The sequence below is a fragment of the Myzus persicae genome, unplaced genomic scaffold (assembly GCF_001856785.1).
Source record: "Myzus persicae strain clone G006 unplaced genomic scaffold, MPER_G0061.0, whole genome shotgun sequence".
NCBI classification, from domain to species: domain Eukaryota; kingdom Metazoa; phylum Arthropoda; class Insecta; order Hemiptera; family Aphididae; genus Myzus; species Myzus persicae.
The window spans coordinates 15,725-39,901 of NW_019104107.1; the positions used below are offsets into that span (position 1 = coordinate 15,725).

The 24,177-nt window shown below is 26.7% G+C and overlaps 4 protein-coding genes across 7 annotated transcripts in view; 3 read left to right on the top strand and 1 right to left on the bottom strand.

Moving 5' to 3' along the window:
- Positions 1–1,305: 1,305 nt before the first annotated feature.
- On the top strand, positions 1,306–5,349 carry LOC111038818. Of its 3 annotated transcripts, none has more exons than XM_022322055.1 (5): positions 1,306–1,871; positions 1,940–2,042; positions 2,104–2,226; positions 4,383–4,517; positions 4,936–5,349. In XM_022322055.1, the coding sequence occupies exons 1-5, from the start codon at positions 1,704–1,706 to the stop codon at positions 5,157–5,159; spliced, it is 753 nt and encodes a 250-aa protein (XP_022177747.1). In that variant the 5' UTR covers positions 1,306–1,703; the 3' UTR covers positions 5,160–5,349. The 3 variants fall into 3 exon arrangements, with proteins under 3 accessions (XP_022177747.1, XP_022177750.1, XP_022177749.1); XM_022322058.1 differs by having other exon boundaries at positions 1,307–1,871; positions 4,437–4,517; XM_022322057.1 differs by having other exon boundaries at positions 1,311–1,859.
- Positions 5,178–13,621, bottom strand: LOC111038816. Of its 2 annotated transcripts, XM_022322052.1 has the most exons (12): positions 13,385–13,619; positions 13,049–13,291; positions 12,784–12,981; positions 12,536–12,637; positions 12,208–12,345; positions 11,958–12,139; positions 10,511–10,757; positions 10,010–10,135; positions 9,724–9,925; positions 9,549–9,651; positions 5,701–5,856; positions 5,178–5,552 (listed from the first exon to the last, which is right to left on the bottom strand). In XM_022322052.1, the coding sequence occupies exons 2-12, from the start codon at positions 13,235–13,237 to the stop codon at positions 5,357–5,359; spliced, it is 1,839 nt and encodes a 612-aa protein (XP_022177744.1). In that variant the 5' UTR covers positions 13,238–13,291; positions 13,385–13,619; the 3' UTR covers positions 5,178–5,356. The 2 variants fall into 2 exon arrangements, with proteins under 2 accessions (XP_022177744.1, XP_022177745.1); XM_022322053.1 differs by having other exon boundaries at positions 5,528–5,818; positions 13,049–13,621.
- On the top strand, positions 7,301–8,662 carry LOC111038817 (cyclin-H). The gene has a single exon (XM_022322054.1). It carries the CDS (start codon positions 7,681–7,683, stop codon positions 8,581–8,583), a length of 903 nt encoding a protein of 300 aa, XP_022177746.1. The 5' UTR covers positions 7,301–7,680; the 3' UTR covers positions 8,584–8,662.
- A 5,556-nt stretch (positions 13,622–19,177) lies between the features above and the next one.
- The window catches only part of LOC111038821, a 23,992-nt gene continuing 18,992 nt past the window's right edge, over positions 19,178–24,177 (top strand). The window contains exon 1 of the mRNA XM_022322062.1: positions 19,178–19,301. The gene's annotated coding sequence lies outside the window, so the exon portion shown is untranslated. The remainder of the gene's footprint in view (positions 19,302–24,177) is intronic.

Here is a 24,177-nt window from a genome sequence, read left to right on the forward strand (position 1 = left end):
GAGCGATATTTGTTTTTAATTATCGCTAATGTTGAAAATGCTGTTTCGCATAAATAAGTTGATGCCAACGATAGTAGAACTGATATGGCTTGTTTTGATAATTTTGGATGTTCTCATTTGATGGAAATCCAAAATGTATCATTATATGTATTTTCTTGATATCTGATTCGTAGGTTTTCATCTGATGACGAGTTAATAAGTTTTACGCTTATTCATAGGCGGAGATCGGGGGGGGGGGCGGCTTGCGGGGACTTAGCCTCCCCCAAAATGAATAATTTGAAGTTAAAGCCCCCCTAAATATTTAAAAAACAAAAACATACTTTTATACAGATTATAGAATGTTTTAGGCATAATTCATTATTATTATTAATAAATAAATATCTAAACTGTAAAAAATAATAATTTTACATCAAATTTATATGTAAATTTGTTTTTGTTTGGATCCAAAAACTATATTTAATAATTAATAAGGACTAGTATTTCTTACTGTTGTTATTTCACGAGAAACGATAATAACTAGGCTGATGCCTGATATCATAGTGAGCTATTCCGGCTATTATATGCATTGAAAAAGATAAAACTAAATCGTTACTAAATGGCACTATTTTAAATATATTTGAAAAAAAGTGTAATAGCCAATAGGTTAAAAATTAAGTTAAAAATGGCAATTGTATTTTATTCATTTTTCCTTTTTTGTGAGTATTCTAATTAGTAGGTATAATAATGAGAATTTTTAATTATTTTAATGAGTTATTAAATATAAAAAAAGCGTTGGGGGTGTGGGGGCAAAGCCCCCGTGGGTTTGTTTGCTACCAACTATTTGAGCCCCCCTCAATATTTCAAAGGATCTCCGCCTATGCGCTTATTTTTAAATTTCCTGATTTCATTTCATTGATATTAAAATTAAATGGAATTCTTAACCCAACCTAGATTTTCTTCTGGTAAATCTTCCAACGGTGCATTAAACTATTAAAGTTTGTTTGTACACTTATTAGGTACCTAAGCAATTATAATTAAAAAAATAAAATACAGTGGTTCCATAATACATGTCCAGTAAAAAATGTTTCGCCTGAATAATTAAGGTTCAGAAATTATATTTTCAGATCTTTTATGCCCATCCATTCAGAATAAATATTTATAATTTTTAGTTTTCATATCATCTATATAATATCCTGTGATTCAGACATTGGGATAGATAAGAATACTTATCTATCTCAATGGATTTAGGACTTTGGGAGACACTCAAGACCTGTTATCAATTGCAATGTTATTGTTTGCTATTCGCTGAGTGTCTGGACTCTGAATCATAGTGTAATATTGTTGTTTGACAATTTACATATTTTGATAGTTTGATAGTGTAAGTTGCTCCTGTATATTTTCTGCTGTAGAGTTTAGATTGTAGTTGTCTGTAACGATCTTTCAATAATTGATAGTTATTAAATAACTGTATCAATAGTCAGTAGTTTAAAAACATTTAACTATCAAGTGGGTAATTAAATTCACTGTCCAAGGTCTTCATATTTTCAATATGTTTGCCTTGATGGAGGTTTTGGAATAATATCATTGCACTGTTGTCAGAACTCTTGCTGTTTATCGACTTATTATATTAGATTTTACAGTTCAAAACTACTGTAACTGACCAATTGTAATATTAATTTGTCCACATTTAAATTTAAATTTAACTACTCCAGCGAAACCAGACCATGTCTATAGAAAAAGAAGAGTGCGAACTGGAACAACTGGTGTCTTCTGACGAAGAGCCCAGACCAACTGACATAGCACAAATTACACCTCCTATTACACCCAAGCCTCCCCCAAGAGCACATTCCCATTCAGATAGCAGAACAAAGACTAGTAACGTAAGTGAAAAGGTGCTTTGAAATTAAAGCTATAATACTTTCAATTTTTATTAATACTGTTTATTTATCCTAAAATGTAGTCACTTTCTATTGAAAGCCAAAAGAACGAATGCCATAAATCTACAGCCAAGTTGTCTAGTACTTCATCCACACATCAAGATAAACTACAAACCCAACCATCCAGTATGCCTGTAGTAATACTTAAATTTAAACAATATTAATCTTTTACTTATTTGTATTGTAGAAGACATAGGGGGTCCAACTCGCCTAATGTGTGTTAACGAGAGATTAGGACGCAGTTCTCTTCATGACTACAAACCACCACGACCGCCACCTCCAAATTTTAGTAAATTGCAAAACAAAAAAGGTTGGTTCAATATCGTAAAAATTATCATAATCGATTATGTTTTTTTAATACTATGTTTACATGAGTAGGTATTTCAGATTTATTACTATTACCTTATACTGATTATTATTTGTTTAATCCTATATAAGTAGTTTTCCACATAATACATACACTTTACAGATTATACCGTAATTTGGTGTTTAATTGTTCATTAAACCTAATGTACTTAATTAATTGAAACTTTGGATCCTCCGGATAATCTTAAAACATTTTAACACTATTATCATTAAGTTAATTTTTTTTAACTATGCTTGAATGCATGACTAGGTAGATGGTAGATACTAAGTAGTAGTAAAACTGACCAAACAAACAACTTTATGTACTTGTTTAAGAAATAAAATTAACAAATGCAAATTACAATACGTCTTTGTATCTACGTCCTACATGGATGAAAAAAATATTTTCAATTAATAAAACGCATCATATTGTATTTTAATTTTTAATAAAGCTATGTGCAATTAGAAAGAAATTGCATGTATTTAGAAAATATTCAGTCTTGTTGCTATTAAATCATTAATAGTTAACAGCACATTATAGTGAAGTAGTGAACTATTTAAAAATTGACTTTTTATAAACTAACATTATATTACACTTGGAATTCGGATGAATTGATATAACAAAAAAAAACTTTTAACCTACAACATTCATCAATCAAAGTACAATTTCTATGGCGTGGAAAGTTTTTAAAGGCCATAATTTCTCAAAAGAATAATTGATCACACTAAAAAAAATTTGTAATAAAAGTAGTTTTATCTTTTTATTTTATTTGGCAAGTTGAAGTATTGTAGTCGTTAATATAAATTCTCACTGTCATTTCTATTTGTGATATTTAGCTGATGTATCCTAATAATTATTTCTCAACTTATTCACAAAATAAAAATAACACATTTTTAAAAATATTCCTGTTTAGTACTAGTGAAAAATAAATTTCAGTGATCAATAGAAACGTATTATTTCAGGTATCTAATATATTTTCACTTTATTGCATGTAAAAATATATTATCTTTATGAAGTAAATTATAAGTTATAGTTTTAAAATTCTAACTAAACAAAAAATAATGTTTTGGTCTCAAGTGTATTATTGATAATAATTTATAACTCAACAATGACACACTTATTATTTTCAAGATCTAACACTTCTGCCCTTGTAGTGCATCTAACTAACCACCTAAATGAATAAATAGTCATCATAAAATAAAATTTTTTTAAAATTTTTTTGTCGAGTCATAAACATTCACTTTAAAAAGATAATCATTTACATTTGTCTAAAAATAAACAGTTTTTACAAATCCAATTTTATTATACAACTACATTAATACATCTTAAACAATTCAATTTGAAGTATTTTTGATTTTTGCATCTACACTTCTGTTGCTCCATTGCAAATTTAATCAAATGCATTGTTTGTAAAAAGTATTCTTTAAAATTGCAATAAATATTTTTGTTTCAAGATTGAGAATTTTTTTCTTTATGTAACTTTAATTAAAATTTTTATCAAATAAAATCAGGTTCAAATGTTGTTATTTTTTAATCCACAAATTATTTTTAAAGTAATAATAATTGTCACTCTTTATAATTTATGATTAGTCATAAATAAAAACATTATATTAATAAAAATATTTCATATATATTGTTCAGGGATTTTATAGTTTAGATTTGTTTACAATTATACTTAATATAATATTGTTTGGTATCTTGTCAAGTGACTTTAGATTATGGAAATGATACTTATTAAAAAAAATTTCATTTTATGATAAGAAATGTCAATAGTGTATACATATTAATAACTTAAATTAGCTTATGTAGACGGGTTGCTACATTATAACTATTTACACATGCACTATAGTTAACACCGTTTTTTTTATTATTCGTTCATCACGCCTGTAGTAATTCTTCCTCGTATACTAATACATAATAGTCCATAGATAACTTGAACATGTATTATTAAAACAATATCATTTTAGCATTTACCTACCTATTTATAAAAGTTGTATATTTTATTATTTCAGCTTATTTATTTTTTTTTTTGTTTTTTTTTTGTTATATATATATATCTATACATATTTTGTGTGTTGGTTGCTTTTGTTGTTGAATCCTGTCCCATATAAAACACATAGTACTCTCTGAACAAACTATGGATAGAAGTTGCCTACATCATTGTTTTTTGTCAGATGTGACCGATGTCAGACAAATGGAGCAAGCCCTACAACAACTACTAGAAGATTTTCACTCTGGAAAATTACGTGCATTTGGTAAGCAGTAAATAAGTCCAACTATCAAAATAATAATATAGATACCAGCTGTTTGATTTGAATTAAAACAAATTGATTTAAAATTATGTTCTTTTACCAAAAGTAAAGTCAAACAAATAATTCCACTTATTTGAAACATGATATAAATATGTTACATTTTTAATATCTAGGTACTAATATCGCTTTTAGTATTTTCTATTAAATGCAATATACCAAATATTCTTTAAATAAAAATATACAAATAATTGACATTATTAAACCATATTATATAAATCAATAGAAAACAATTACAATAACAATTTTGAATGATGAACTTCAAACCAAGTATATATAATTCTTAGCATAATTCATAATTTTATTGTATAACAATCAGTGATAATTACCTAACGACTTATACAATTAATTTGTAAACATTTAGGTAAGGATTGCAGTATGGAACAAATGACAGCTATTCGTGAGCAACAAGAACATTTAGCATGGTTACACTTTGAACTTGGTGTGAGACAAGACGGATCAAATCCCCTCAGCGAACAAGGCATTGCAAAAGGCACAGAAAACATGCACTCCCTAATGGCTAGCCTAGAACAGCTGTCTTTATCCATTGAAAAATTACATTCGTTTAGTAATTCAACATCCGATTGAAATTTAAAGCACAACATGTATAAACAACTGACTTTTATTGGTACTTGGGATCATTGACAATATAATATAATGAATGGGATTGTACAAAAGATAATAATATTGCTCATTTATTCATTCCATGAACACTTTTACCAATTATTAATGTTTTTTTTTTCTTGTTAAGTTATTAAATAAATATAGTGAATTTTTATTTACGACTAAACTTGTTTAAATAATGAATGCAGTGCTTCATATGGTGATAACAGTCTGGTAGATCCTATACTTACTCGAATGCCACAATTTTTTGTCGCTTCACAGATTGAATTAACTTCGTGTCCACTTATGCCACCAATGACAAACACAATCAAATGGTCACAATCTAGTGGATGCTTGTTTACGGTATTAATGATTTTACTGGAAAAAAAAAATGTAAACCGATTTCTTTAGTAAAATCATAGATTTTTAAGTCTATTTTATTATAAAACCAATGAATTATTGTAATTTATAATAATTACATTTTATGAAATACAAGTATTAAATTAAAATATTCAACAATACTCACTTGAAACCAAGTTTTATATAATCTGTTATCCCATCAGATTTGGTGTTTAAAACTGACAGATTAGGTCGCATTGGACTACATACATCATCCATAAGCTGTTTGACAAATGAGCTGTATACTGCTGGAACATATGGATTTTCTCTCAAAAAGAGTCTTCTGTTAAGAAAAATATTTTTTTATATTTAATATATTTTATTCTAACATTATTAATTAATATTTGTTATTTAATATCAAAAAATTGTACTTCAATTTTTCTTATAATTTATTTGCATTTTGTAATTTACCTATTGTTATACAATACATAACTATTATTATTATTATTATTATTATTATATAAATAATAAATATTGCAAAAATTAATAAAATGTTTGTCTCAAGACGAAACTTTAAAATAAAATAAACAGTAATTAATATTTATTTTCACTTATCTATACTATACCTAATCATTTTGAATAATATTCTATTATAGTTTATTTTATATTCTGAACAGAGCCATACATTAGTTTTACCATTGATTAAATTAGTATTTTCAATCAATGGTTTTACAATGTTTTTTTTTTGTCTGAAAACAGTTTTCATAAAAGCAAAAATGCTTATATCTTAACCAAACAAAAAGACTCATGCCTTATTAAGCTTATAGGTTAGGTACCTACGGATTACAGTAGAAAATGTAATATTTCAGTTATAATAAGAATACTGAACAAGTGTATAGTATATCCCATACATCTGATGACTGATATAGTTCCGTCAAAGTTCTTACGGAGAATTCCAAGATTTAGGGTTAATTAACAATTAACATGTATAATAAAATCAACTAAAATGCCATTTATGTGAAGTATTGGAATGGTGGACGGCCTTACATTTCTTCTTCTTGAACATGCTTTTGAAGAAATGGCTCTCTATAATACAATTGTTTTTCCTGAAGGAGATCTTTTAAATTATTTTGACGAAAATAGGAGCCAGTATCAAATTTAAGTTTAAAAAATAAGTCCACTTTTTTCTCCGGCTACCTGGAATGTTCATAAAACAACTATTGATGGCGACCACTGAACAAATAATATATGCAATTTGTGATGAAACAGATTTAGTCATTTATTTGACCACAGTCATCTGACTGGTTACTTTATGTCAAAGAATAAATAACCATTAATTTACAATTCAAGAATTTTTTAAAAATTGATCATAATATTAGTACAAAACCTAGATAAAAATTATAATTATTTAATTTTTTTTAATACTTAATTGTTTTACGACTAAGTTAAACTGAGAAATCATTATAATATATTATTAGGTATATTGTTTTTGTATGAATATTAATTTCGATTTTCTAATGTAGGTAATGACTAGGACTCGGAAGTTATAGGAGCTAGAGGCAATATGTAAGAAAAATTGTAAAATATGCATAAAAATGTAAATAATTATTCAAAAATGTCGTTTTCTAATATGTACAAAAAGCAAACAATATTATGGAGAATTTCGAAAGTGTCATCAGTGTGTGGCTTCTTCAATCAAAATTTTTAATTCCTTATCGTCAATCAGCTCATACTCTTATTGTGCCACTGTGTACACTGTACAGATTGGGTAATGGGTATAATTATTAATAGGGAAAGAAAAAATGGAGAATAATAAATATATGTCAATGGATAAACCATAAAAACGTTTTTATCGAGTTGAACGTTGTTAACAGCTATCTATTGCCGTGGTTATCAGTAAACCGAATTTTCGTGTATGATGTGTGTAATCCACGGTCTTAGATAATATAAAAACGTTGTATACAAACAACTTGCAAATCACGCGAAATAGTGATAATTATTAATTAGTAGTAAGCAATAACTGAACCGAATTCGAATAATAATTTAAATTAAAAGTAGGTATGAACTAAACATTAAATGTAATTTAATAACTTCTTCATAGCTGTAACCCATAAAAGTTAATAGCTCTTTGTGCATCCACTCATTGAGACATTGAGTTGAGAAAAAAATGTTTCCAACGAGCACGCAAAAAACGAATTGGATATTTAAAGACGAGTTGGATTTGAATGCATTGCGAGAGGACGCCAACAAGAAGTTTGTCACCAGATTCGGGTCGCACATGAGTCCCGATGACCGAAACTCATTTTTTTTGGATGCCAACGAAGAGCATATAATACAGAAATGTCACGAGTACATATTAAGAGATTTTTGTCACAAGTTTCAGCCAACCATGCCAAAGTACGTATTCGCAACTGCTTTAAATTATCTGAAACGATTTTACCTGTATAATTCAGTCATGGATTACCATCCCAAAGAAATAATGGTCACATGTTTGTTTTTGGCATGCAAAGTTGATGAGTTCAATGTGTCGCTCGCACAATTTGTTGCCAACATTAAAGGCAACCAATCAAGAGCAACCACAGTGATACTAAACAATGAGTTGTTTCTTATGGAACAGATTAAGTACAACCTCAAAGTGCACCATCCATTCAAGGCAATCGAAGGATTCCTTTTGGATATAAAAACTAGAACAAGAATGTCCGATCCAGACCGTATGCGCACTCACATTGATAGTTTCATTGACAAATTATTATTTACAGACGCATGTTTATTATTTGCACCATCTCAGCTGGCACTAGCTGCTGTATTACATTCCGCTAGTCAAATTAAAGAGAATTTGGATTCATATGTAACCGATTTACTATTAGGTGATACAGGGTCTGAACATTTAAAAGATTTGATAGAAGTTGTAAGGAGAATAAGAATATTGCATGTCAGAACAGCAGATGATCATACAAAAGAACTATCACGTATTAGCAAAAAATTGGATAAATGTCGGAACCAAGAGAACAATCCATTCAGTGAAAAGTATAAGGATAGAATACAAGAAGCATTAAATAATTCTTTATAGTAATAATTGTATTACATTATTGGCATTATTGTGAATATCAAAAATATTATTTTGTAACACTTTAAAAGGTATATTAAAAGTTCATGATTTAAAATTAATAAATATTTGTTTCTTTTCTTACTAGGTTTTTGTATTGATCATACATTTAAATTATATGATACCTAACATCATTAATAACAACTGTATATTTATAATTACAATATTCTATTAAATATAACCTGTATGAAATGTTGATTGTTTATTTTGTATAAAATACAAGATATTTTATAATATCAAGCATTAAATACTTATACTCTATACCAAATAATATTGCATCAGGTGGCTGTCAAAAACTGGTAAGTTTTTCTAGTTCCCTAGTTAAATTATCAAAGAATAGATTAAATTGAATCTGATATATAGCTATATACATGATGATAGAGCCATAAAATAAATTTAGATAGATTAAGGCCACATACTAAAGATATCTTAGTCCATGATTAAGGCATAATAAATAATTGTTTGACATTACTTGAGCCAACTTTTAGATGGAAATATAAATAGTAAAATTCAGTTTATTACTAGCAATCTCCATTCTTATATAAAAATCCAGTCAAATTTTTGAACTTTTGTTGGTGGCAGGGTGGGATGGCACGAGATGAAAATAAATTTGATAACAGTCAAACAAACAATAAGTCAATATCGATTATATATATTGATTAATGTTAGGATAAAATTAACTTGATAGAACACTGATTTACTGTTCAAAACATTTCCCAATAAAAATTAATCAAATACAAAATTCGGCTTACATCACAGTATAAAGTATTACTGTGAAAAAAACAAAGTTTTTGATATTATAAAAATAATCGATTATTCACTGGTTAAGTTATTAATTATTTATCTTATTTAAGAAAATGCCAACTGATCAATGTAATTAAATTATTAACAGTGGGTATTATAGTTAATCATTTTAATATAAAACCTACCTGTATTGGATAAAATGCTGTCTAGATTGCTTGATTTGTTTTAAAATAAAAAAGAATTTTTCTGCAGCTTGTTGACAAGCCAGCAATGTACTAAAATTGACTCCTAGATAAAAAAAAAAATTATAATATTATGTACAAATAAATGAATTATTTTTTAAATTTGTTTTATGTGTACCTATTAAATCATTAATTAAATAATCTGGTAAAAATTCAAAGTCCTCAAAAAAGGCTTCACCAACAATATTCTCTAAATCTATTTGCTGTTCTCCAGACATTACAAGATCTTCATCAACGACTGAATATAATTGAATTAGAATACATAATAGAATTTCTACAGTCAATTTTCTGTCTTTCCTTGTTTTAAATAATTGACTAACCTTGATAAAAATAAATATGAAAACAATTATATTAGAAACATACATATTATATTGTTAATAGTTCACCAGATATTATTATCTCACTTGTATTAATATGTCGGTGTCACTTTCCATTGAAATATTTTGTAATAATAATTTGCCAATATTCTGAGCAAGTTCAATTGTTGGGAGATTTGGAGATTTTAAAGCAGCACAAATACAAAGCACTTGCTAAAATTTTATATTATTTTTAAATTAGTAAAATAATTAGTTCACCAATTTTGGTATGAATAACATTTACAAATTTGTTACTAAAATGAGAACTTATTTTTTTCAATGATTTAAACAACTTTTAGAGTAACATATAATGGACAAATTTTTAATTCAAAAATTGTAAAGGGCATAACATTAAAAAGTTGTTTTATAACACAGAAGTAGTAAACATACGAATGTTTTGAATGTTATTCCTTGTTTTTTATTTTAAATTTTGGTTAATATCATTAAACATTTGAATAGTGTAATACTACTACCTTTTCAACTACCACAAAATAACCAATTTCTACATTATATAAATCAGTTGATATATTATTATTTAATTATATTTACCTGTTTTAAGTCTATATATTCTTTACTATTGAACTTTTCATCATTTAAGAGAGTTTCTAAGAGCTGAGGTGTAATTCTTGATATAGTTTTTTTAATAGGCTCAGAACATTTTTCAGTTAATGTAGTTCTTATACTAGCCAAAACATTCTTTTCAGTTTTTGTTAATAACCATTCGACTACAGGTGTAGGTTTCAGGGTTGGAGCCAAACACATCGGTACTTGTAACTGATCATTGATCGACTCGTATCTTAAAAATAAATAATTATATTTATGTTAAAAATATTTTAAAAAAACTTGAAATTTCATTACAGAGATATTTTACTTTAATTAAATTAAAAGCTGTGTCTAGAGCACTGGGTGAGTCCTTGGTCAAACTGTAGAAAACCAGGGACCCGTATAAATACTCGGTAACTGGGTGCTCGGTGCACACTGTCTCGGTTCAAACTTTACGAAACAGTACAACGGAAGAATTAAATTTGAAAATATGTACATTGTTGGGTAGTTCGTAGTTTATTAGTTTAAAATAGTCAATAGTTCTCACATATTATACAATAATATAGAAAAATTGATGAACTAAAAAAAATGAAAAATATAGATTGTGATAATATTAATTTAAGCCAACAGTCATAATACATAAAGTAATATTAATTTAAGTGAATTAAACATAATTAAAGCAAAACCAATCCTTAGTTTGCTGATTTTGTTGTACACTATCAATGTGATACTAATGTAGATAACTATAACATTTATTAGATGGTTTTTTGCATTTAAGGCACCTATTTTATTTTTGTTTTTTTTACTTCAACGTTACAGAGGAATACGGGTCATTGCCAAAAAAGCTTCAAACCAATATTTTTAATTTTCTCTTTGCTGAATAAGTAATTTTTATTTATTATTTGTTTTGAATTGTTTATTATCCAATTAATGATTAGATTTTCTCGTTCTATCCTACTTAAGTTATTGAAAGCTCTAGGTGTCTTCAATAGTCTTTCAGTCTTATGCCTCTTATTATTATTTAACTTTAAAACACTTAACAATGCTCCGATAATGAACTAAAATGATTTAATATAAAGATAAATTTGTATGGATGGATTAGTACATACTGTATAAGATAATACAACTAAAAGGCCCAATACTTATAAATTAGGCTTAAACCAAAAAAACCAATTTAAGTTTATATAGTAAATTAACTAATATATATTCAAATGAGGTGCCCGATTCTACAAAAAGTGATCAAGCGTTCGGTACCAAATATTTATCCAGGCGCCTGGTGCTCTAGATACAGCATAAATTAAACCCTTTCTAACACTTTAATTTATACATAAATAGAATTATATTTTAAAATTGAAAAAGTAATATCAGATTGTGTTATTACATTTATCTATCCAATCCAATTAGTACAACTAACTGACATAAGTATAATATGTTTAAAATGTATTCAACTTACTTTAAATCTTCTAACAAAGGTTCAGTTATGACTGCTATATCAGAACATGTTTTGGGAAATCTAGTCAGTAACATATTCATTTTGTCTAATGGACAGCTAGATGCAAAATCAGTAACGGCATACATATCAACTATTCGATCAATTAGTATAACATTTAAGCGGCTAGACTCAGTATTTAAAGTCTAAAATCAAGATTTAAAAATAAAATAAGAATATATAAGTTTATTAGGTAATAATAGATAGTACAAACTTTTTGAATTTTAGAAAAATGATAAGTTACAGCTTCACTTAGTGGTCCAACAGCATAAAGGTCATGTTTTACATTTAAATGATTAAATATGTTATTTAAAGTTGCTGCAATTTTTGAAACATACACTTCATAGTTATTCTACAACATAAATATATTAATTTTTTTAACACAATATTTCTTCAGAATTTCATTTAAGTATCTATAAAAAATAAAACACAATTGTTATAAGTAGTGGTGCTACATGACTTAATGATACTGGTGGGTAAATCAAATTTTGTAGTCACACAAACTAAGCATGTTTGCACCACTACCGTTAATTATAACATACCTCTATCAACAAAGGAATGTCTTGAAGATGAGGCACTAAAAATAATGTAGGAGACAAGCAAGTCAATGATATTGGTATATCCATTACATCCACTGTACCATCCTATAACATATTTACATAATAATAGCAAAAGTAAATAAACAATTATATTAATTACATTTTATAAGTATGTTACTTATGAAGATTCTTAACAATCATACTAGCAAATAAGTAAATAAAAATTCAGATACACAAATGGATAATCCTACCTCGTACTTGGCAGAAATAATTTTGCATAGTTCATTTTCTAACTCTTCAACATTATATGATTCAAACCCACATCCAGCAACAAAACGACAATACCTAAAATTACTGTTATTCAAAACATCTCGGACAATCGCTACTACCAGTTCGTCGACAGGTTTTCCGATAATCAATAAGCACCTGCGGTCTTTTGGGTTGCCACTCTGCACATATGAAAAAAAATAGTTCAAATAAAATGTCATAGGCAAATCTCTTGGAACACGATCTCACCTCAAACGATGACAGCTCCTTGACACTTTTGGCACCAGCTCGATACAGAAGCACACATCCACCGTGCCAGTGCAGAGACTCTGCGGCATAATCGTCCAAGAACACTGCCGCCTCACGGGAGTACTTGCACACTTCATTCCAAGACCAGTCAGCCATCACAGAAAACGGAGTGTCCACGTTGAACGCCATCAGGTTTCACAATTCAACAGGTCCAGTAAACAGGAAAGACAAACCGGGTATATACTGTCATAGACAATATAATATTGTGTCAGACGTCAGTGGTACACTTTGATTGAGATATGTACAACTCGCAGACGATGACTACTAAGTACTTACTGTACTTGATGATGCGACAATCCAAGTGTTACCAGCAAGATGTTTCTGTTTAACTATTACACTGTTATGAGTACACACTACACAATATTATTGTTATTTTATATTACAATTATTAATTCATCAGATATTTAGTATTTGCATTCAAAGATAATTAATAATAAGACATTAATATACATTTTACATTTTTTAAACGTTATCGATGTTAACGTCATAAATTGTGGCACACTTTATCATTTTAACGTGTTCTTATCGTGTTCATATCGTCTGTGGTTTTTATCCACCTTATCAATGTTCTTATCTGCTCGATGCCCCAACAATAATCCGAAGTGGATATATATGTATATATATCCACTTTGCAACAATATTATTGTTGAGTGATAAGCACTTGTCCGAAAAATGATGAGAGTGGTTTTACGTTCATACATAATAAATTATTACTATAAGTACAAAAGTACTATTATTATAATTGCGATTACCTATTCAACACATATTAAAAAAACTTAAAATAAACAATAAGTAGTTTAAATACACAAAATTAACGTAATATTTGTAAAAAATGAGCTTAAAAATGCAATAAAATGCATTCAACACAAACAATGCAAACATGCAAAAAATGCAAACTAAAAATTACACATTCTACATTGTTATACCACGAAACAAATTTAGTTGTTGGTTAGAACTGAATAGCACTTAAAGAAAAAAATGCAAAAATCACCAAAATCCTAGCTCTAATAAACCTAATATTTAAACCTAATAGTGTCGATTTTTAAATTATTCCGCAATTTCATAATATATGAAAATTATACTTGAACTTCATAACTTCAAGATAAAATAATGGGACATGGATGTTATATTTATTACAACTTTTATAATACTTTTTCACTAATCTACTGCCCGATACCTATTAGGGGTTGTCTACAAGAATGTCCGCAGTGAAAATTTCCGAAACCAAGAATATCCTTGGTAAAATTGTCGATAAAAATTAGAGTACCGAAATAATATAAAATAGGAACACCCAATGATATTAAGTCATCCTCTATAAACACTGTAAAACACCTTGTATATTGTCTAGTGTCTAATGTAGTCTGTAGTCTCTGAGTCTACGAATACCTACCCGTAGATTGTACTACTGCAGTACCTTGTAACTAGCACCTACCTACTTCGTAGATATTTATAGGTACCTAATAAGTAATTGACTTAGTGTTATGGTTCTAATCAAGTATAGTAAGGTAACATACTAGTTACTAGTACTTATATGTTTAAAGACAATTTGTAATGATTATTATTATGTGACTTGAAATAAAAATTATTAGTTGCTTATTTTTTTTAAATATTATCAATGTTGTTAATATATTTTTAGTTTTTAGTTATCTGTTATTATTATAATAATCTATTTAATTTGTATATTTATCATTTGTTTAGTTCTAAACAACTTAGCAATGGAGTTTGCCTTAGTTTATTTTGGACAATTTTACTTCGGACATTTTTATCTAGATTAATATTTAAGAGGGGTTGAACGGTGTATTAAAATAGGTAATGGTAGAAACTAAATTCGGGTAAAAAACAGGTAGTTGCCGAACTACACTTGGGCTCAAAAGAGGTATTCTAACAAAAGTATCTTGCATTTGAAGGGGTTAAACGTTTAGAAAACACTCATTTCCCTTCAAACTTACAGGCTTAGGACTGACAATGATTTTAATTATTGGCATGGCATGGTTAAAAATGATTGTTTTATACGTACCACTGTCCATTATGTTAATATAATATAATATACATATATTAAATCATCAAATATTAATATTGTCATTATTGTAACTTTTTTTTAAAAGTAATTTCGATAATTTTTGTAGAAATAATATATAAATAGTAAATAAAATACTTCTAATTTTTTTATTCTTTTTTTATGAATTATAATTTTTTTTAATTTTTATCATTTTTTTGTAGTAATAACAAACTGCATTCAAAAATTCTAACCTGGTAATACGCTTTTAAGCATATAAGTTAATATACTTTTCAATATCATTTTTTTTCTGGTACCGTGTATAGTTGAAGGTCTTGTGTCAGTTATCAGTATTCTGAATTAATATATAAGAATCTATTTGTAATTGTGTTACAACATCAATTAATAATAAAAAAAAAAATTTCATCGTTAGAAATTGAATTATCAACTAAATAGACATAAAATTCTTGGGATAAGAGATTCTGTGATAGTTGACATAAAATCATCTGTTTAAGATTTTAAAAATGTTAACTCCTTTTTTGAGAGAGTGCAGTTCGACCACTAGATACTTGCTTTTTACCCGCGTGGAGTTCGACCATTATCTTTTTTAAACCCAAGTGTAATTAGACCATTTAATTTTAGGTAATAAGTGTAATTCGAATATTCCAATTGTACAAAAAAAAAAACTCTTAGTCCTTTAATAATTGTCAGATTTTGAAAGAAGAAAATTTCCTATATGACCATATTGAAGTTTGATTTTTTAATTTTATTTCAAATAATGTTAAAAATAATTTGTTAAAAAAAGATTTAAATTATTGTTTTATTTTTAAAGATATAATAATATTATAAAGTTTGAGATAAAAGTATTGAAAATCGGAGTTCAATGTGGCTTGTAAAATATAACTCTTAATTAGTTGAAAAAAAATCGACTTCGTTTATAGGACGTCTGTATTGGACGTTTATAGACTGACTGCGACAACATGAAATAATAATGTTGGTGATAAGAACAGCGACGTTACCGCTACGTGTTGACTTTTTGCAAGTATGCTTAGAATTGTGCACGTCTTACCACTAGCTTGCGCCAACAGTACGGGTGTTACTAAAAAATATTATTAATTTTACACTTCTTTTAGCTTTTAGGTATAGTTCTACCATCATTCGTCACGGTTGATCGTAAAATCACTACCCTCAACGTCACAATTTCTATCGTTTTTAGTTTACTCAAAAATAATTATTATAACTTTTTTCATAAATTACTTAATACAATGTAATTAAATAAAACTGAAATTTTAATCAGTGTTTTAAATACTTAGAACAACTTAACAAAAGCAATCGAAAATATTTTTTTTTATTTAAGAGCTTAAATGTACTAGGAATACTAGATTTAGGAAACTTGTTAAGCTAACTGTGAAATCATTTACATACTTTATACAAAATGTCAAAGTATAGTAAAAATACACACCATACTAACATAACATTTGTAAATAACTTAAAATTATAAATATAAAATATAGACAATCCCACAACGGTAGGTATATTATTTTTCTCTGATCTTTATTAAAAACATGGGCTTATACTGTATATATATATGTTAAAGTTAAAAGAAAAAAATTTAATTAAAAATAATTTTTGAATTTTTAATAAATATAATGGGCTTTTTTTTAATTTTTGGAACAGCGTGATGTATGAATAGTTATTCAGCACTTATTTAGTGATTATATAGATTATAAACTCATGGGTACATAAACTTTCTAAGTCTTGTCATATTATTTATAACTATTATTCAGTTGACATTTAAACAAATTAAGACGTGTATATTACTATATTAGGTATATAACATAATCACATAGATACCTTCTATTTCTATCAACGTTTAATAATTAGTATATGTTATATGGTTTGATATACATAATTTATTAATTGTTAGTATTCATATGGTAGGTTGTAATGTTATATGACTTTTTACAAACAATTTACACAGGAATTAGGTATTTCAATTTTTAAAGAAATGTCGTAGTGCATATTTATAATATAAAACGGTACATAAGAATGTGAATTATACAATTTTAAGTAATTAATAAATATATAATATACTTATCATATTATAGAGATGAAAAATATTGATATACCTACTTATATATTTAGCAAGGATGGCAAATTCATAGCACGCATGTCCAAGGAGGCAAGTGGAAAATTAAAATATTTATCATATTATGTATATTTTTATTTTTATTTTTAATAATAAATATGATAAAATCAAACAATTGTTATTGAACGATATGGGCATACTCATAATATGAATCTCAGTTTTTATGCATCTCTTTTAATATTTAATAATGTAATGGCACTCTAAAAAAAAAGAAAGTCATTTTGGAACTTAGCGTCAAAATACTTTGCCATTCTTTTGAAATTTAGTGTCTGAAGTGTCTTTTTACTAATTTTAGGATGAACTATATTATAATATTTAAAAAAAGTAATCAACAGTAATTCTCCACTCAACATTCATGTTCTGCATAACGATCGGTGTACTTATCTGTCTGAAGATTGAATATTTTAGATTTGTAAATATTTATAACAATAACGATATATTTTATATACCTACTTCGTTAACATTATATTATGACGTTTTTGGCAGTATTGGAAATAGTTTGAGGTACCAGAAGTGCAGTTGATTTTACGAATATGGGAAATTGGAATACATCATGCAATCATATATTATAACAATTAATACAAATTACAATTTTTCAACTTCTGCTAAAATAGAAAATGTATAATATCTAGAAATTACTCAGTACGAGCCAAAATTTAAAAATTTTCTTTCATTAGTTATATAGAGTCAAAATAGGCCATTGGGTGCTATTAGGAATTGTAAGGAGTTAAGGTAGGATTGGCATGGTTGTTGGAAACTCTTGTATGTGTGGCAAGGTTTTTGCCACTAAGAACCCGGGTTCTATGGGTGATCACTGATCACCCATCCGGGAACTAGTGGCAGTGGACAGTTGCGTAGGTACTCTCAATCACGTTGCGTGACTGATTGCAGCAGCCGCGCCACACCAAGCCAATATTTGAAAATTGTATAGTGTCCAAGACATGTTTTTATAAAATAATATATCATACAAATGTCATGTATCTTCGGTTACTTGTTACTAGTATTATTACTAAATAATAAAATCATTTTTGTCAAAAATTAGTGTTGAGTAAATATTTCTGTTCTAGTGTTCATACACAATTTTTTTTTTGCTTGTCATCTAAAGACCATCTAATGTATCAATTAAATCCAATTTTATATTAGAAACTACCCTTAATGATGAAGATCACATAATTTTTTTCTTTAGATTTTTGTGCTTAATTAATACAAATTCTAATAATTCCATCTTTCAATATCGTTAAATATCTAAATAGTTTGTAAACTAATAAAATATTTACTGCTTAGGTACCATCTACAGCTAGTTGATCTTAAAAATTACCTTTGCTTCCCTCCTCTTGACCATCATCAGAGTTTCAATTAAACATCAACTACCTACCCTTTAGCTATTTGGAGTATAAAGAGGGTTATTTGGATTCAAATTGCCTGTTTCATAATTTAAACCCTTGGTTATACAATTCGTATCTTTATTTAACTTTTGAGACTAATTTTTCAGTATAAGTAAGTTTTTGACAGTCATACCCACAGTGCATACAAAATGTGTATATTTTTGCAAAAGCAAAAAAAAAATGTACCCTTAAATTATGATTGAGCTATATGTATAATTCCAAAACTCAATTACATACGTGTTTTCAATTGCTACCAAAAAGTGTAGTAATTTACAAGATAAATAAAATAACTACGTCCCTTATACTTATAGTTTATACTTTAATTTTGACCAACGTGGTATGGAAATATTCAAATATTTATGTTTCTTTTATATGAAGAAATATTCGTAGTCTACAATTTTGTTTGTACTTATATTATAGTTATATGATACACCGCAGGCTTTGTGTGGTGGTAGTAGTGTCAGTGATAGTACTATGGGGGTGGAAAGCTAATGACAGCTACGGGGGTGTTACAGTTTTTTCACAGGAGGCGTGTCTTCAACAGGTGGTATACTCGGGCTTTAAGAGCTTTCCGCAGACACACAGAAGCCAGTCGTCAAAATCAAACTGACCGGAGCTTTGTTGTGCACATACATACAGACTAAAACTGTTATTGAAAAAGACGTAAGTACATTTTATTTCGTTATATCTGCTTATATTAATTATTTTACTAAAATTCAGTTAATAAACAAAACACAAAAAGATTATTAACAATATTTTGAATTTTATAACATCTATAGGTAGTTATTTACATACTTTTTAATATTATCCACAAATAATTATATAAATTAAATATAATACATGCTATACGATTGTTTATTTATATAATGTAAGGTAGATAATACTCAATCATTTAAAAATATGCCAATAAATTATTAATACAAATAATATACCTAATTTAAACATATTTAAATAATAATTAAAACTCACGCCGAAGTTGCTTCAGTAAGAGTTTTCGTCATTTTAGTGAATTATATTATTTTTTTCTTCATGGTACTCACTTCTTGTTCATTATTTGTATTAAATTTCATTATATTTCATTATATTGAAGCAGGTTGTGAAATAAAGATGTAAGTCCAAAAAATAAAAACAATAATAGATCCCCAAAAGTATAATAATTGCTAAATATTTTTGAAAAATAGTAGGTAAGAAAAAGACAATCTTATACAGATTTTACAATGTTGAAAATAAAATGTGATATAGTTTAAATTAAAAAAAAAAATTTAAACAATAAAAAGAAATAGTATGATTTTTATTGCTTTAGTTTATTAATTTGTTTTTAATTGTGTTTTATAATTTTTTTGTGGTGGGTACGTTATGTACTTTGTACAATATTTTTTGCTTTTTTTGCACTAAATATGACTTTGACTTCTATGGTTATAACATTTAAAATTTTTACATTTGTTAGTTTTATTTTAATTTGAAAATTTTGTTTTTATTAAAAATTATAATTTATTATTTTTTTTGTAAAATTAGTGACTATCGGTTAATATTATTTACGTGTAACTTTTCAGTCCTTTGTTTGATAAATATTTAACTTAAGTACTTTGATGAAAATTTTAAAAGATATAAAATGGTAAATACAAATTAAATCTTTAGAGTTAATTATTATATTATCTATACATTTATTAAAAAGTTCCAATATTTTTTTTTTTTAATGCATATGTGAATACTTTATAAATTATAAGTCAAAAATTAATCACTAATTTAAAGTGAAGTTTATAATAATTTTAACATTTTATTGGTTTGTAATGCTTCGCAAAAGTAATTAAAAGATGATCAATAGATTCAGCAAGAACCGTAGTGTTATAGGCTACTATTTACTTTTCAAGACACAAATGTTGAATTTAGCCCACTCGCAAAACATTATGGTTTTTTGTTTATTTATTGTTGTCTGTTTGAATAAGTTACAGAAAATAAAATATTTATTATGATTGAATATCATTTCATACCTGCATTCATTTTATGTTTGGTCGAAACAACGCAAAATAACTGTATTAAAAACTTAAAAATTTGTGTACCTAATTAACATTTAGCGGAGTTTATGAAGGGGTAAATCTACGGGCATTTAATTTATCATGCGGGCATCGACATGTAGGATCAACTAGTAGTATAGGTATACATTGTAAAGATTTTAATTGAATTAAAGATATTTTTATTAAGGTCTTACTATGGTTACTAACAAAAAATATACTGTTCAAATGTTTTTCCACTGCATCAGTTGCCCGCTCTCAAATATAATGATAATACAAACTCTCGGACGACAGTTTCAATTCTTTGTTGATAATAGTGTAAACATTATTAAATAACACGGTGTGCATTTTAATTTTTAATACTTTTTTTACTATTATCTTCGCCATGCGCGTTTTGTGTTTTGGTAAAGAAATAGTTCATAAAATAGATTATACTACTTTCTCTTATAAGATAGGTATCAAATACTATTGAATGATATAAATAATATTGAAATTTAAAATATATTTTAAGAGGAAAAATGAGTAAACACAGAATATATTCTCAATAATTGTACATGCTGATAAGTAAGATAGAACTTTGAGTTTTTTCTGGACTTGTAATTTAAAAATGTATTTCTATTTAGTATGGCTACGTAATTGGTTCAATTTGACGTAAATAATTTGGTTGGTGTTAAATCAAATTTTATGTAGGTATTGTTGTATCAGAATAATAATTTATAAGTATAGTTTTAAATAGATAGGTACTTTTAGTAAAATGGCAATACATTGAAAATACGTGTAAACCTTATTTATTGTATAATTATAGTTTAAAAATGTATAGTTAACTTCTTATCGAATTCTTATACATTCAGAAATTTTATACTTGATAATTAAATCAAGGTATAATAATATTATATTATTAGAAAAAACTGTCATTATGCAGTGGCGGCCAAGTGTTTTTGTCATGGTGATTGGGGGATGTGGCTGATTTTTTAACAAATGAGATTTAATTATTAAAAATATAATTTACAGTTACCGTTTTATACATATATTTAAGTTATTGTAAATATTTAAAAAGAAATCATGGCGAGATCTAAGCCCTTCATGACCCACCCATTTGAGTTTGACCGCCTCTGACAAGGTAAATATTGTAATATAAGTGTTTGTAAATAACTAATACTTATATGTAATTTGTATTATATACAATTTTATATACATACAAGTACCTAGTTTAAGTAACAAATATATAATATTTTACTTTAACTAACAATTTAAAACAGTTTAAACAATACCTTTATCAATCGTATAATTTTTAGTCGTTGAATTTTTAATCTCGCTTACATTATTTCCCACAATATTTCATATTTATTACATTTCTATAAATCTGACTACAAAGAAATTATTTTAGATGGGTAATTAATTATTTATATCTTTATAATATTAAAATAATTACTAACTTTTAATTTATTTTAGTTGATCTTTCATAATACTGTTTATATAACTAATAATTATATGTAACTATACTGCAGAATAGGTACTCAATTAACTATCATATTCTCAGATTCTTCTCCAAGTAACAGCTAAACGCCAAATCTATCTGCTTATGTTATATAATATGTCGTACTTAAATTATACAATATATATGCCTACTACACAGGTATTTACCTAAATATATTACATTATGTTCGAAATTCATTCTTGAATGTGTTCGAAATTCAAATTAATTAATATATAGATTTCGGAAATTACATGGAAATTGTACTTCGTCGTAGTATCAACATTATTAATTTTTAATTATTGTCGATAATAATATAATCTAAACACAAAATTAATTATTATTTTATAAGTTTGAATTAAATTTAAATTTAAAGTTTATCTTATAATATAACATAATAATAATAACATTACATTACATTTTGTAAGTATGTCTAGTAATTTTTAAGCAACAATAGAAAAATATATTCTCATAACATAAGGAAATAACCATGTCAGAAAAACTTGATTTAAAAAAAAAATTGAATGGACATTTTTTAGATGAAATTATACTGTCTGTACTTGATTGTAAAAATGTAAGTAAATTAGGTTGAAGGAGCTTTATTAACATATAGATTGGTTTGGTATTTTAGCATGAATTAAGATATTTGTCGTAGTATTGTTTTGAATATTTTGTCTAGTTCTTAATTATGGTTTTTTATATCCGATACCTTTAGTATGTTTGAAAGACATTTTTTCTTCTAAAAATGATATCGATACGCGCGATTGAATTGTTTTCAATCAGTTCATCATACATTTTTATCTCAGAATTGGCCTTTACGGTATCGAAGTGATGGTTAAACCTCATTTAAGCCTTGACAAGTCTATGTTCAGGGATATTATAAAAGGAGCTAAAAACATTTTCAGTGCTCACAGTGATCCGCCTTTTTCTATCATAAACTATTATAGTGAGGTTTTGGTTGAATCCCGCTCATGAGTTAGTGTTATTCACCTTTTTTTTTGATACGTTCGCATACGCTGGTCCTTTTATGATTTTTTTCCTATTCGTGTGTATTAATATTAACTTGTAATATGAACAGTAGGTTCTATATACAATATTAAATATACGTAATATATATCTGGATTATTTAACTTTTTGAATTACTTATATTATACGACAAATGGCAATACATATTATGCCCATTAGATTAATTTTACGGAGTCTGGTGCTGGTTTTTCTAATCGTCGACTATTATATACAATTTGAAAATTAAATTTTATATTTCAGTTATTATCTTAATTATAATACTTTTCCATTGATCTACTGTCCGATACCTATTTAGAAGGGGGGGGGATATATTATTGATACAGTTTATTATATCGAAAAAAATAACTTCACAAAAATAATTCTCAGGCCTTGTAGGATTGTCGGAATTTGATTACCAGCTATTTTTTTATCTGAAAAAGAAAGAGTTTCTTCAGGCTCATTGAACCCCGGTTTTTCATTTAATTTAAAATAATCATTTAGGTAACACAATTTGTAAAAAAAGCTTAAAATTATATTAATTTTGATGACATATAATAAAGTTGGATATTGAAAAACAAAGTTGTTGAAACTCTGGCCAGTAGAATATTACCCTCTATAAGTTAAAAAAATTTGATGTCAAATTTGTTTGATTCTACAGAATATTATCATTAAGTGCATTTTTATGGACATGCACAATTAAATTAGCACCGAGCGCCTTAACGATATCTTGTGATTAGATTCATTAGAATATTATGATATATTATTTGAAAAACTATATCCTTTTAATATTAATTTTGTACCTATATACCTAATGGTAAACCTATAATAAATAAATATAATAAAAAATGTTTACTAATAATTTGTCGTGTTGTGTCATATTAATTATTTATTCAATACAAAATGTTTAAAACGAACACTAATTTATTGATTTATCCTTCATAGTTCACACAGTTAATATTTAATTAGTAAATAATTATATCAGCTGTAAATTATTTTTTTTTTTTTTTTTTTTTTTTTTTTTTTTTTTTTTTTTTTTTTTTTTTTTTTT